The sequence below is a fragment of the Mustelus asterias genome, chromosome 2, assembly GCF_964213995.1.
Source record: "Mustelus asterias chromosome 2, sMusAst1.hap1.1, whole genome shotgun sequence".
NCBI lineage: Eukaryota > Metazoa > Chordata > Chondrichthyes > Carcharhiniformes > Triakidae > Mustelus > Mustelus asterias.
Window position 1 is genome coordinate 45,194,514 of NC_135802.1, and position 15,404 is coordinate 45,209,917.

A 15,404-nucleotide genomic window follows, 5' to 3' on the forward strand; every position below is an offset into this window, starting at 1 on the left:
TACATGTACAGGTTTTCTGTCAAATTGTTTTGAATAGGACATATTTTTGGGTTGTTGCTTTCACTACTTAGTAGATGCGCTGCTATGCTGAAAGGCTACGTGAATCCACTTCTGTTTTAAATATTGTTTGCTCCCTTTATTGTTTAAACTGCCCATTTAGTTTTACGAGTGTTACTTGATAAAGTTGCTCACACTGTCTGTAACATTTCAATTTCACAGTATTAAAAAAGTCATGAAGTACAATGATACCTGGATCTTTTGTTTAGCTACCATTTTTATTTCATTCCCTCTTCCCATTCAAGGCTTCGTCTTCCCCCTCTTCCCCCACACCCTCAAAAAAAACAAAGAAAACAATGTTTTGATCACATTGAGAATGCAGCTTAAGACTGTAAGAAAGATACTTTGGCTCAAAAAGGCTGAGTGCTGACTCTAAAGCTGGGCCAGTTTTAGTGAAAGCTTTAATGACGTACATGAAAGTTACAACTTGAAAATAAGGTTATTTGGCATAATTAATCCATTAGCTCTCCAATTGTGCAAATAGTCACTTAAGAATACCCTACTCTAATCATCCATTATTCCTTTTTCTTTCATCTACCTGCCAGATTTAATGTTAACATAATTTCTATCTAAGCTACTGCCCTTGAAGTGTATTCCGTAGCTGCGTAATTCTCTGCGAATAAGTTTATTTCTTCCTATTCTGAAACTTTTCCAATTTAATCTTGTATCTCTGGCCCTTTATTTGGGTGTCTCAACTATTTAAGACACAACTACTTTGTTCCATCCCTTCAGAATTTCCAACACTAACATTGCATCATTCATAATTAGCCCTGTTCTAAATGGAATCGATTCAGAAGAGATATAGCAGCTTGAAACTGGCTATTTTTGAGGCTCAATGGGTTATCAGCAACATCAGAATTGTATTCCAGTGCAACCTATAACTTCATGCCTGGCATGTTCCGTACTCTACATTTATTGCCAAGCCAAAGGACCAATCCTGGTTTCAATAAAGAATATAGGAAAGCATGCGAGGAGGAAGCACTAAGTGTACCTGAAAATGAGATGTCCAACTTGGTGAAGTTACAACATAGAATATGCACACTAAACAGTGGAAGCAGGATGCCATAGACAGAGCATGGCAATTCCCAAAGCCAACAGATCTGATTAGAGCTTGGCAGTTCTGCCATGTCCAGTCGTGAATGGTATTAGATAATTAAGCAACTAATGGGAGGAGGTGGCTCCATGATCGCCCCATCCTCTGATGACAGAGCACAGCACGCAAGTGCAAAAGATAAGGGTAATGAGTTTGCAGCCATTGCCAACCAGAAATGTTAAGTGATTAATATCTGCCTTTTTCTAAGACCCCATCATTACATATGTCGGTAATTCACCTAACATGATGAGCTAATTGAATGTAGCAATGGTTGAGATCCGACAAAATGTTGGCTATAGAGCCAAGATTGTACCAATGAAGTTGCAACATTTACATTTACTGGACAATATGGAATTTTGCCCAATTGCCCACCAAATCCAATCCAGACAATTATGTTCCCCTTTATCAGCCTACTCTCAATCATCAGCAAAGTGGTAGAAAGTGTCATAGTGTTACCAAGTGTCACTCACCATCCATCTGCTTACCAGTGCTCTATTTGGATTCTGCCCGATTTCATTATAGCTTAAGTTCAACATGGTCAAGAAAGTTGAATTTCAGAGGTGAGATGAGAATGACTGCCTTTACCATCAAGGCAACATTGGACCAAGTGTGGCAACAGGAGTCCTAGTAAAATTGAAGTTGGTGGAAATTGGGAGAGAAAATTTCCATTGGCTGTAGTCATAAACCGCACAAATCAGTAGCTCTCCCTATAAGAAAATATCACAAGTGGGGATGATCGCAAAACCTGGACAACATCCAGACTTGCTTTGATGAGTTGTAAGTACCACTTACGCCACACATGCTTAGTAATGACCATTTCCACACATGATTGGTAATGACATCTCCAACAAAAGAGAGTCTATACCTTTCCTCGACGTGTATAAGAAATAGGAACGGGAATAGGCAGATTTTCTGCCTCAGCTCCACCTTTCCAACCTATCCCCATATCCCTTAATGCCCTTGGTATCCAAAAATCTATTGATCAATGCAACCGAACATTCACAATTCTCTGGGTTAGATAATTCTATCTGCAACCTTTTGAGTGAAGAATTGATTCCTCATCTTGATCCTAAGCGTCTGATCCTTTAATGAGACTGTGATTCCGAGTTCTAGATTTCCAAAACTGGGGCAGCAGTCCCTTAAGCATTAACCATGACGAGCCCTTTAAGTATTTTATGTGTTTCACTGAGGTCATTATAAATTCTATGAAATTTGGCCTATTCTGCTCAATTTTTCTTCCTCATAATTATCCCCTCATCACAGTAATCAGTCCAGTGAACATTCTTTGCTTTCAACTTCCAAATATCTTTCCTCGAGTAAGGAGACCAAATACTGAGGCCGTGGACTGACTTGACAGAATGTAAGAAGTCCCAAGTTTTGACTTTGCTCCCTGCTGATGTGACATTGTGACCCTCTCGAAGTTTTGGTGTTTCAATGGCAGGAAATAATCATTGTTCAGAAAATTAACCAAATTAGCTGTTGCTACAAGAAAGAGGATTAGTTTTCTGTGGCAAGAGACTCTTCTCCTGACTCACTGAATGTACAAGGCACAGGTCAGATGTGTAATAGGATAGTCTTCACTTGCCTGGAGGAATTCAGCTCTGACAAAAGTTGAAGTTCAATATTGTCCAGGACAAAGCAGTCTGTTCACACCTGTCCACCATCAAAATGTTCAATGCTAATGCCGTGTAGCTACAGCGTGTGCTATCTACAAGATGCACAGCTGTAACTTGCCAAAGTTTCTTCAACAGTACTTCCCAAATCTACAACCTGTATGACTTAAAATAACCAAGGCAGGAGGCACGTGAGAACATGACTGTCTCCAAGTCATGTACCATCCTGACTTGGAAATATATCAATGTTCTTTTATCTCTGCTGGGTCAAAATCTTGGAACTGTCCTATCTAATATCACTGGAGGAATACTGATACTACCTGTATTGCAGGGTTGAAGAAGGTGGTTCACCACCATCTACTTGAGGATAATTAGGAGTAGGCAAATAAATGCTGGCTTTGCCCACTGATAAAGAACGAAGAACAGTAAAGCACAGGAACAGGCCCTTTGGTCCTCCAAGCCTGCACCGATCACATTTACCAGTCTAGACCAATCGCTTATATCCCTCTGTTCTCTGTTTGTTCATATGTCTATCAAGATAAGCCTTACATGTGGCTAACGTAACTGCCTCAACCGCCTCACTTGGCAGTGCATTCCAGGCCCCCACCACCCTCTGTTTTAAAAAAAAACTTCCCCTGCACATCTCCACTGAATCTTTCTCCCCTTATCTTGAACTTGTGTCCTTTTTTAAATGTCATTTCTGCTTTGGGAAAAAGCTTCCAACTGTTCACCCTATCTCTACCCCTCATAATTTTATAAACTTCTATCAGGTTGCCCCTCAGCCTCTGTCTTTCCAGGGAGAACAATCCCAGTTTATTCAATCTCTCCTCATAACTAATACCCTCCACACCAGGCAACATCCTGGTAAACCTATTCTGCACTCTCTCTAAAGCCTCCATGTCCTTCTGGTGGTGTGGTGACCAGAATTGGACACAGTATTCCAAATGTGGTCGAACCAATATTTTATACAGCTGTAACATAATTTACCAACTTTTATATTCGATGCCCTATGCGATGAAGGCAATCACCTTTTCCACCTGTGCTGCCACTTTTAAGAATCTGTGAATCTGAAAACCCAGATCTCTGTCTATGCTCCTGCTGGTTCTGCCATTTATTTTATAGCTCCCACCAAAATGCATCACCTCGCATTTGTCCGGATTAAATTCCATCTGCCATATCTCCGCCCAATTTTCCAGTCTATCTATATCCTGCTGTATTCTCTGACAATCTTCATCCCTATCCGCAACTCTGCCAATCTTAGTATCATCCGCAAACTTGCTAATTATATATTACAAACAGCAGAAGTCCCAGCACCGATTCCTGCGGAACCCCACTAGTTACAGACCTCCATTCAGAAAAACACCCTCCCACTGCTACCCTCTGTCGTCTATGGTCAAGCCAGTTCTGAATCCATCTAGCTAGTTTACCCCCTGATCCCGTGAGATTTAATCTTTTGCACCAGCCTGCGATGAGGGACCTTGTCAAATGCTTTACTAAAGTTTATGTAGATAACATTCACAGCACTTCCCTCGTCAATCATTTTTGTCACCTCAAAAAACTGAATTGAATTAGTGAGACATGACCTCCCTCATACAAAACCATGCTTCTGCCCAAAACCATAATGGTATTTTCAAGGGGCCAGCAATCCAGCGACCCAGGATAATGCTCTGGTGATGGCAGAAAGTGAAATCTGATCTCAACATTTAAGAAGCATTTAGTTGAACACTAAAAATGCCATAGTAGAGAAGGCTGCAGATCAAATACTAGAAAAATGATTAGAATAGATAGATGCTTGATGGCCGGCACAGACACGATGGGCCGAAGGGTCTCATTTTAAACTGTATAACTCTGAATCTAAAGTTCTGCCAAAAGCTCAGCAACTCAAGGTGCCATTTTTGCTCATGAGTAAGAGAAGGCTTTCAAAACACACGCTCTGTGATTGGGACTTTAGGTACTTGCTGAAATGTTGTTTTCAAAAGCTGGAATTTTCAGCCAGTAAAGTTGGAAAAAAGACTTGAATTTGTATAGCGCCATTCACAGCCTCTAAACATCCCAAAATACATTACAACCAATCATAGAATCCCTACACTGCAGAACGAGGCCATTCGGCCCATCGGTTCTGCACTGATTCTCTGATGGAGCAAGCCCATCCCCCACCCTATCCCTGTTACCCCATGCATTTACCTCACAAATCCCCCTAACATACACATCTCGGGAACTAAGGAGCAATTTAGCACGGCCAATCCACCTAACCAGCACATCTTTAGACTGGAGAAAACCAGAGCACCTGGAGGAAACCCATGCAGACACGGGGAGAACATTCAAACTCCACACAGGACAGGCACCCAAGAATGGATTTGAACCCGGGTCCATGGTACTGTGAGGCAGGCTGTGAAGAAAAACTTTTTCATGCAGCAAGTAGTTAGGCTCTGGAGTGAACTGTTCGAGAGTGTGGTGAAGATGGGGTCAATCCAGGCATTCGAGAGGGAATTGGGTTATTATGTGAAAATGAAAAATGTGCAGACTTGCAGGGAAAGGACAGAAGTCAGCACAAACATTATGGGCCGAATGGCCTCTCTCTATTCTGTGATTCTACTACTGTTGGTCATTTATTCAGCATCTTCATCTTTGGAGCCACTTTGCCTTGCTATCTTTTTATTCCTTTTTCAGAAACTTCTTAAAGTCTTTGATTATGCTTTTCTACCCCTGCATAATGTTTCCTGTTTTCTACTGCACAATTTCCAATCCCTCTTGGAAAACACTCAGGACATTTTTCTACCTGGGTGGTGTTGTAAAACACTTGCAGAATCCCCAGATAGTGGATATAATGTGACATTCCATTTTCTCTTGCACGTAAGTAGACAAGTGCAAGCAATTCATTCTGAGAAACTGAGCCCTCGTATATTGTGTAATCCACAGTCAAGCTCTTTGTACATGCTTATCTGTACTGTACGTCTTTGAATTTGCTAATTCTCCTGGACAGTGAGAGATTATTTACCCAAACTGGTCCATATATGACAAACAGAAAATAATTTATATGGTGCTTGTAAAAGCTCAGACAGTGGACAAGACAGTTCATCAGGTTTTCTGTTGGCATATTTGCAAACATTATTTCAATGTTTTTGATTTTTAAAAAACGTAGTGTTATGAACATATGAATCATCTATTTGAGGACACAATTTGCATTATATTTGCAGGCCTTGATACAAGCCACAATTCAAATTAACTTCCTGGAATGTATTATTATGTTAACGTTATGAACTGAGTACGTAAATCAAATCTAAACTTTTACCATAGCAGTGGTTTATCAGAAGTTAAGTGCTGCTACATACAGATTGAGGTTGTGTGTCCATCTAGTTTGGCCAGTCCTTGAAAACTACTGTTAAATTTCTCACCTGTGCTTGAACTTTTGACGCCATAATTATTCAGTGTCAAATTTCAGGTTTATAAGTGGAAAATCTGTAAATAAAATGGCAGTAAATGTTAAGTGTGGTGTTAACAGAAAATGGAAAGTTTTATAAACAAAATGAAGTTTTAAAAGCTACATTAAATATACCTGATAGTTTTGGAATTTTGCTTTCATGTCCACCAGATGAAATGTTAATTTGAAAAATCCGTACACAAATATTTTGAGTGCAAATGTAGTTTTGCAACATAATCTCATCCCATCTTTTAATTATCTCCATATTCTGAAATTCCATTCTGTAAAACCCATCAGAGATGTCTGGGTTTTGTAACTGAAAAAGTAGGTAAATTATTTGCTACTTACCTTTTACTCGTGCACTTTTTAAAATGTGATATAATGTTGTGAATTTCAAATCTGGAAAAAATAACACGAATTGTTTTACTGTGTCTTTGCAATGTGACACTACCAATTTTTAGTTAACCATGCCAACAGTTTATGCACTATTACTGACTACAAGTAGGTAAAGTTGACTGTTTGGAAGGTTGTGAAGTTACATTTCTACCATAGTGATTAGAAATTCAGAACTCATGGTATTATATTTCCTCCACCCCTTTTAGGAAAGTAATAGTACACTGTTGAGGTACTAATGAAATCATAGAATGGGTTATAGCATAGAAAGTAGGGGATTTTTACAGTAACTTCATTGCAGTGTTAATGTAAGCCTACTTGTGACACTAATAAATAAAAAGAAATTAAACATTTGGCTTGTCATATCTGTGCTGGCCCTTTGAAGGGGCAATTCACTTAGTGCATCTCCCTTGTCTTTTAGTCATGCAAATTTTTCCTTTTCAGATAATGATCCAATCCCCTTTGAAAGCTTTTATTGAACCTGCCTCCACCACACACTCGGGCAGTGCCTTCCAAATTCCAGCAGCATGAAAGCTTTTCATCCTGTTACCACTACTTCATTTACCAATTACTTTAAATCTGTGTCCTCTGGTTCTCAATCCTTCCACTAGTAGGAGATTTCTCCCTGATGAGAAACCCTCATGATTTTGAATGCTTCTATCAAATCTCCTCACCTTTTTATCTAAGAAAATTAGTCCCAACTTTTCCAATCTGTCTACAAAACTGAAGTTCCTCACCGCTGGAAATATTCCCAGTAATCCTTTTGCACCCTCTCTAATATCTTCACATCTTTCTCACAGTGTGGTGTCCAGAACTGGACGCTATACTCAGTTAAGGCTAAACCAATGTTCTATACAGGTTTAACATAACATCCTTTCTGTTGTACGCTCATGTCCCTATAGATAAAATGATGTGGCGATGCCGGCGTTGGACTGGGGTAAACACAGTAAGAAGTCTCAACACAAGGTTAAAGACCAACAGGTTTATTTGGTGGCACAAGCTTTCGGAGCGCTGTCCCTTCATCAGGTGAGTGGGAGTTCTGTTCACAAACAGAACATATAAAGGGCATATAAAAACACAAACTCAATTTACAAAATAATAGTTTGAATGCGAGTCTTTACAAGTAATCAAGTCTTAAAGGTACAGACAATGTGAGTGGAGAGAGGGTAAAGCACAGGTTAAAGAGATGTGTATTGTCTCCAGCCAGGACAATTAGTGAAATTTTGCAAGCCCGGTCAAGTTGTGGGGGTTACAGATAGTGTGACATGAACCCAAGATCCTGGTTGAGGCCATCCTCGTGTGCGGAACTTGGCTATCAGTCTCTGCTCAGCGACTCTGCGTTGTCGTATGTCGTGAAGGCTGCCTTGGAGAACGCTTACCCAAAGATCAGAGGCCGAATGCCCGTGACCGCTGAAGTGTTCCCCAACAGGAAGAGAACACTCTTGCCTGGTGATTGTCGAGCGGTGTTCATTCATCCGTTGTCGTAGCGTCTGCATGGTCTCTCCAATGTACCATGCCTCGGGACATCCTTTCCTGCAGCGTACCAGGTAGACAACATTGGCCGAGTTGCAAGTGTATGTACCGTGTACCTGGTGGATGGTGTTCGCACGTGAGATGATGGCATCCATGTCGATGATCCGGCACGTCTTGCAGAGGTTGCTGTGGCAGGGTTGTGTGGTGTCGTGGTCACTGTTCTCCTCAAGGCTGGGTAGTTTGCTGTGAAGCAGCAGTGCTAACCACTGTGCCACCAAGGTATCGAATCCTATTCCTCCGTTTCTGTACCGACCCCCTTCCAAATTCCCTCTTTTATCTCTACTTCTACTGGGTGCCAAGTTAATTTCTCCCTCTCGTTCTACCTTCCAGCTTGTTCACGACACACAACGCAGAGTCGCTGAACAGAGACTGATACCCAAGTTCCGCACACATGAGGACGGCCTCAACCGGGATCTTGGGTTCATGTCACACTATCTGTAACCCCCACAACTTGACTGGGCTTGCAAAATCTCACTAACTGTCCTGGCTGGAGACAATACACATCTCTTTAACCTTTGCTTAACCCTCTCGCCACTCACATTGTCTGTACCTTTAAGACTTGATTACCTGTAAAGACTCGCATTCCAACCATTATTTTGTAAATTGAGTTTGTGTCTTTATATGCCCTGTTTGTGAACAGAACTCCCACTCACCTGATGAAGGAGCAGTGCTCCGAAAGCTAGTGGCTTGTGCTACCAAATAAACCTGTTGGACTTTAACCTGATGTTGTGAGACTTCTTACTGTCCTATAGATAAAGCCCAGGAAGCCATATAATTTATTAACCACTCTTTTAACCTGTTCTGCCACCTTTAATGATTTATACCCAGGTCACTTTCCCCTGCAGCCCATTTAGAATTGTACCCTCTGAAATACTGTGGATTTAGGAAATTTGAAATAAAAACCATGTGCTGGAAATAGTGTTGGCAGCATCTGTGGAGAGAGAAACATAGTGAACTTATTGGATTGAAGAGCACTCTTCAGAATTGAAAGTAGAAATGTGATGGGTTTTATGATGCTGAAAGGGGGAGGGGAGTGGAAGTACAAAAGGAAAGGTCTGGGATAAGGTGCAGGCTGGAGCAGGTTAAATGACAGCCATGTTGTGGAACAAAAGGCAAAGGGAGTGGTAATGGTTATAGTAAAGAAACTAAGGCATTTGTCCAGAGAGAACGTGAATGGCTGGAATAATGAACAGCTGTGTCTAAAGCAAAAACAAAATTCTGATCAACATATGACAAAAAAAAGCAAAGTGACATAAATTCTTGAACGATGTCAGAAGGCATCTAAAACCTAATTGGAGGTCGAGGTTCTATCCAAGAGCTTGCACTGAGCTTTGCTAGACCACTGCAGTAGGCCGTGGACAGAACAGTGAACATGAGAGCAAGGTGGTGAACTAAAATGGCAAACAACCTGAAGCTTGGGTCAGGCTTGCAGACTGAGTGCACGAAACACAACCTATATAAAGATAAATTGCTAGACTTTTGGTATTTAAATTAAGAATATATGAAGATGCTTACAAATTAGGAGCAGGTTTAGGCCTCTTGACCCCTCAAGCCTGCTCTACCATTCAATAAGATCATGGCTGATCTGATTGTGACTTAAACCCCATCTTCCTGCCTCTCTTTCCACCCACCCCCCCCGATTAAACTTTCACCCCTTTGTTAATCAAAAATCTATTTAGCTCTGCCTTAATATTCAAAGATTCTGCTCTTCCACTGCCTTTTGAGGAAGTGAGCTCCAAAGACTCGTGACGCTTTGAGAGAAAAAATTCTCCTCATCTCCATCTTAAATGAGTGACCCCCTTATTTTTAAACAGTGACTCCTAACTCCTAGGAAACATCACATCCACCCTGCCAATACCCCTCGGGAAATTTTCGATCAAGTTGCCTCTTGCTCTAAACTCGATACACAAACCAAACCTCTCCAACTGTTCCTTGCAATATAACCCACTTTGCTCATCTCATTCCCAAGAAACAAGTCCAGCAAAGCCTCCTTTCTCACTGGACTGGAAATATACTGCTATAGAAAATTCTCCTGAACACACTATAGGGATTCTTGCTCCTCTCTGCCCTTTGCACTACGACTGTCCCAACCTAGAGTATCGTGGAATGGCTACAGTACAGAAGGGAAGCCATTTGGCCCATTGAGTCTATCCCATAGTACTCTGAAGGAGCAATTTACCTCGTGCCACTCACCAGCCTTCCCACGTTTCATCTTTCATCTCGGATAGGAATCCAATTCCCTCTTGAGTACCTTGATCGAACATGTTTCCACCAAACACTCGGGCAGTGCATTCCAAATCCCACCCACTTGCTGTGTGAAAAGGATTTTCTTTATGTCGCCATTGTTTCTTTTGACAATTACCTTAAATCTGTGCCCTCCAGCTCTCGATCCCTCCAACATCCCTATCTATTCTGCCCAGACTGCTCCTGATTTTGTATACCTCTATCAAATCTCCTCTCAACCTTCTCTTCTTCAAGGAAAACAACCCCATCCTCTTAAATCTATCCATGTAACTGAGTTCCTCAATCCTGGGTAAAGGCTGCAGATGCTGGAATCTGAAACAAAAACAGAAAATGTTGGAAAATCTCAGCAAGTGTGACAGCATCTGTGGAGAGAGAATAGAGCTGATATTTCATTCCAAATTGGCTCTATTCTCTCATCACAGATGCTATCAGACCTGCTGAGATTTTCCAGCACTTTCTTTTTTTTTGTTCCTCATTCCTGGAACCATTTTTGTAAATCTTTTCTACATTCTAATGCCATCACATCTTTCCTAAAGTCTATATTTGGATAGTCAAAACCCCTGTTGTAATTACTCTAATTCTTGAACCTCACTATAATTTTCTTGCCTAGTTGTACATCTACATCTTTCTCACTAAGTTAGCGGGCTATAGACTACACTGAGAAATGTAATTGCATCTTTTTTGTTTCATCAAATCTCCTATCACTGTTCTTCCAATTTTCTTTGTGTACCCCTTTATAGTGGAGTACTCTGTCTTCATTAAAGAGCAAGGATCCTGTCCAAGTCACAGTATAGGAGGAAATAGCCTAAAATTGGACATGATAAATAAAGGAGCAGCACTTAATAGTTTAAAAGTCATCCAGCCCAAACGGGATGCGTCTTACGTTGCTGAGGGAAGTGAAGGTGAAATTTGCCAAGTATCTATCACAGTTTTATAGTCCTCCATGAGTTTGTGAATTGTGCCAAAAGAAATGAGGATTGCAGATGACCCCGTTCAAAAGAAAAGACAGAGGGATACACGTGGCAAATACAGACCAATCAGCCCACTGTTGATTCAGTAACTTTGAGACATTAATCTGGTTTAAAATCCTTGAAGCTTGGTGAAAAATGCAGGTTAATAAATAAAAGCTAGTGTAGATTTGTTAAAGGCAATTGGGTTTGACCAACAGGAGAACGATTTTGCCCATGTACAAGAGTAATGAATTATATTGCAATGCATTGTTGCATCTGTGCTGGTAATAAAATAGCAGATACTCAAAGACTCACCTTGAATGATTGTCATGGGAAATCTATCCGTAATAATATCTACCTTGAATATTCAGAATCAGAGTTCTTTTTAAAAAAAAATGCACTTTAGGGTACCCAATCATCCTGGACTAAAAGGCAGTAAGGTGATTTTCTCCAAGATATTAGGTAGTGTTGCTCTTCATCTAGCCACTAGGAGGTACATGGGCATGATCAGGAGTTGCAAACTCATTTTAACAATAGTCATCCACATGAATCTGGGACTTAACAAGAAGAGCAAGTACTCGTTGACTGTGGAGCAGCACATTCACATGCTACTGCTTAAGTTAAAACTTTCTGTTTTTTGCTTATGTAACAGTATATCCAGAAATCAGAGGCATCTCCGTTTTGGTTCTCTTTTGCACGTAATGCTTGAGTTATGGGGCATCTTTCACTTGTGGATTAAATGTGTTGAGTATATTTTGCATGAAATTGACGTGATTTTCTTTTATAACTAGCGATTCGTAAAACTCGCTTTAGATGCAGCCATTAAGGGTGCACAGAAATAATACATGGGCGTAACTAGATTATTGCTTCCACAGGGCAACTATTTGTTGGATGCAGAGCAGGTTTCTTAATTTTTTTAAATTCTTGGATAAAATCCCTACTCGCATAGTGTACAAAGTGTAACTCTCAAAACTTGAGCATTAAGCAATTGTCACAAATTACGAAACGTTCTGGACAAGCAAATATTTTTTAGTCCACGATTCTCTGCAACAACCTTTCAAGTATTTAGATCGTATATTTTTTCCTTGTTTGCAGATACAATGAAGTTTTGGAAAATGGCCTGCCGGATTGGCGACAGCCTGTTTTCTACTACCGGAGAGTGAGAAAGATGAGTAATGTGGAACTTTCACTGCTGCTTTTCATTATTCTGACTGTGGGACATTATGCTGTGGTTTGGTCAATTTACTTTGAGAAACAACTGGTAAGTTTATGCGGATGCAGGATAGAGCATGCTGTCTTGAGAAAAAATATTATTTGTCTTTTATAAAAATATTTGAAAAATAATAAACCTGCATTTGTAAACCATCACCTTAACAACCTCCATATTCGTGTCCCTTTGTTTAAAAACTCATACAAGTTTATATGTTTGTTTTGATATACATAGTAGCATATTGTAGATTTACTAACTTCTTTCTGGTATTGCATATTTTGTTGACCTTGATTTTTAGTAGGAATATGTGTGCATTTGTGTTTGTTTTTATATGTCACGGACTGATCAATTGCATTATTTTGAACTGATGGAGGTAGAGAAAAATTATTTGTAAAATGGAGAATGAAAACTATTCATCTTAACCTAAAATATTACAAAATGCCGTGGTTTCAGAAAGGTCTTATTCAGTGGTTAACATTTTAACACTAAGGCCGGAATTTTCTGATCCTTCATGGCAGCAGGATTTTCCCATCCCGCTGCAGTGAAAGGAGATTTGGCTTGTCGCCAAATTCTCTGTCTTCGCTGCAGCGGAAGGGTGGCATGAATGGGCGGTAAGATTGTGCCCAATGTATACTGATCCAGGCAAGAAGGTACCATACCTGGTTCTCTGCTGTGAGGTTCCCTTTGGAGAGGGTGGGGTGCAAAAGTGGCAGGGACCTACTTCTGGTTTGTGCTCAGAAACCAAAGCTAGGATTGCGTAGAAATGTTGGGTGAGAACAGGATTAAGCTTGATGTGTAAGTTGCTCGCTTTTAAGCAGAAAGGCATAAGACCATAGGAGCGGAATTAGGCCACTCGGCCCATCGAGTCTGCTCCGCCATTCAATCATGGCTGATATTTTTCTCATCCCCATTCTCCTGCCTTTTCCCCATAACCCCTGATCCCCTTATTAATCAAGAACCTATCTATCTCTGTCTTAAAGACATTCAATGACCTGGCCTCCACAGCCTTCTGTGGCAAAGAGTTCCACAGATTCACCACTCTCTGGCTGAAGAAATTCCTCCTCATCTCTGTTTTAAAGGATCATCCCTTTAGCCTGAGGTTGTGCCCTCTGGTTCTAGCTTTTCCTACTAGTGGAAATATCCTCTCCCCTCTATCCAGGCCTCGCAGTATATTGTAAGTTTCAATAAGGTCCCCCCTCATCTTTCTAAACTCCAACGAGTGCAGACCCAAAGTCTTCAACCGTTCCTCATACGACAAGCGCTTCATTCCAGGGATCATTCTTGTGAACCTCCTCTGGACCCTTTCCAAGGCCAGCACATCCTTGTAGATACGGCGGCCAAAGCTGCTCACAATACTCCAAATGGGGTCCGACCAGAGCCTTATACAGCCACAGAAGTACATCCCTGCTCTTGTATTCTAGCCTTCTCGATATGAATGTTAACATTGCATTTGCCTTCCTAACTGCCGACTGAACCTGCACGTTAACCTTAAGAGAATCTTGAACAAGGACTCCCAAGTCCCTTTGTGTTTTTGATTTCCTCATTTAGAAAATAGTCTATGCCTCCATTCCTCCTTCCAAAGTGCATAACCTCACACTTTTCCACATTGTATTCCATCTGCCACTTCTTTGCCCACTCTCCTAACCTGTCCAAGTCCTTCTGCAGCCCCCCTGCTTCATCAATACTACCTGTCCTTCTACATATCTACAATTCCGCATATGTGGAATTGAATCTAATTTGCAGAACAGAAGAAATGAAGAATGGTGAAGATCAATCAGACTTCGGGGCAGAATTTCAAAAGTTGGGAAAGCTAAAAACAGCATATTCTTTAATATTTAAGCCTAAATGCAAAAGCAGTATGCTTATATACACCCAGTAAGGTAGCATGCAGCCGAATGTTACCAGACTCTCTCATGGTAACTTGTGCAAGGTACTACCAGTGTGGTACTGTTGATATGCACTATATATATTATATATATATGAGTTGCCACCGAATAGGAAGAAAGAACGAAGGTTAAACTGCTGCTCTGACATTTGAGGGAAAGTTAATTTCATATCATTTATTTAGAGTAAAAATAGTGTGATGATTATTTGTTAGTACACCTTTCGTAATAGACTCGTTCTGAATCTGGAATGTAGAAAAATGCTGTGTAAATGACATGACGGCAGGAAGTACTGAATATGTGTGATATGTTTGTTTAAATGATTTTTTTTCTAATTTCCCCCTTTGGATGTGGGCGTTGCTGACAAGGCCAGCATTTATTGCAAATCTCTAATTTCCCTTGAGAAAGTGGTGGTAAGCTCTAATCCATATGGTGTAAGTATGCCACAATGCTGTTAGTGAGGGAGTTTAGGGTTTTGACCCAGTAACAGTGAAGGAATGGCTGTTCCAAGGATGAGGCGTGACGTAGAGGGGAACTTGCAGCTGGTGGTGGTTCCACGGCTCTGTTACCCCCATCTTTTTGGATGGTAGAGATTGCAGGTTTGAAGGTGCTATCAAAGGAGCCTTGGTGGGTTGCTGCAGTGCATCTTGGAAGTGGTATGTGTTGTATAACAAAGTATGTTAGACTAATTCTATTAACTGCAATAGTCTTTGATGTTATAGAAGGAATTGACGAGGAGAGTATAGAAAAAATCAGAATGGAAGGAAGAGTTCTCAACTGTAAATATGTTACAACTAAGTCAAGATTGTTTGCAACTAACAGTCTTTAGAGTTATTTAAACTACTCCAACTCAACAACACAAATGATTATAGGATGACAAGCTGTAAAAGGATAACACCAAAAAATCTCTACCTCGACTGGAATGCTTTGAGAAACTTGCAGGCCTAAATCAGGCTATGGCATGGCCAAAGTGATACAAGAGATTCACTCGACTTTGCATCGCATTG

The 15,404-nt window shown here is 40.7% G+C and overlaps 1 protein-coding gene across 1 annotated transcript in view; it reads left to right on the plus strand.

Moving 5' to 3' along the window:
* dnajc1 (DnaJ (Hsp40) homolog, subfamily C, member 1) overlaps positions 1-15,404 on the plus strand; it is a 221,331-nt gene that overhangs the window by 85,438 nt on the left and 120,489 nt on the right. The window contains exon 4 of the mRNA XM_078234513.1: positions 12,400-12,565. Within this exon, the coding sequence (XP_078090639.1) occupies positions 12,400-12,565 (166 nt within the window). The remainder of the gene's footprint in view (positions 1-12,399; positions 12,566-15,404) is intronic.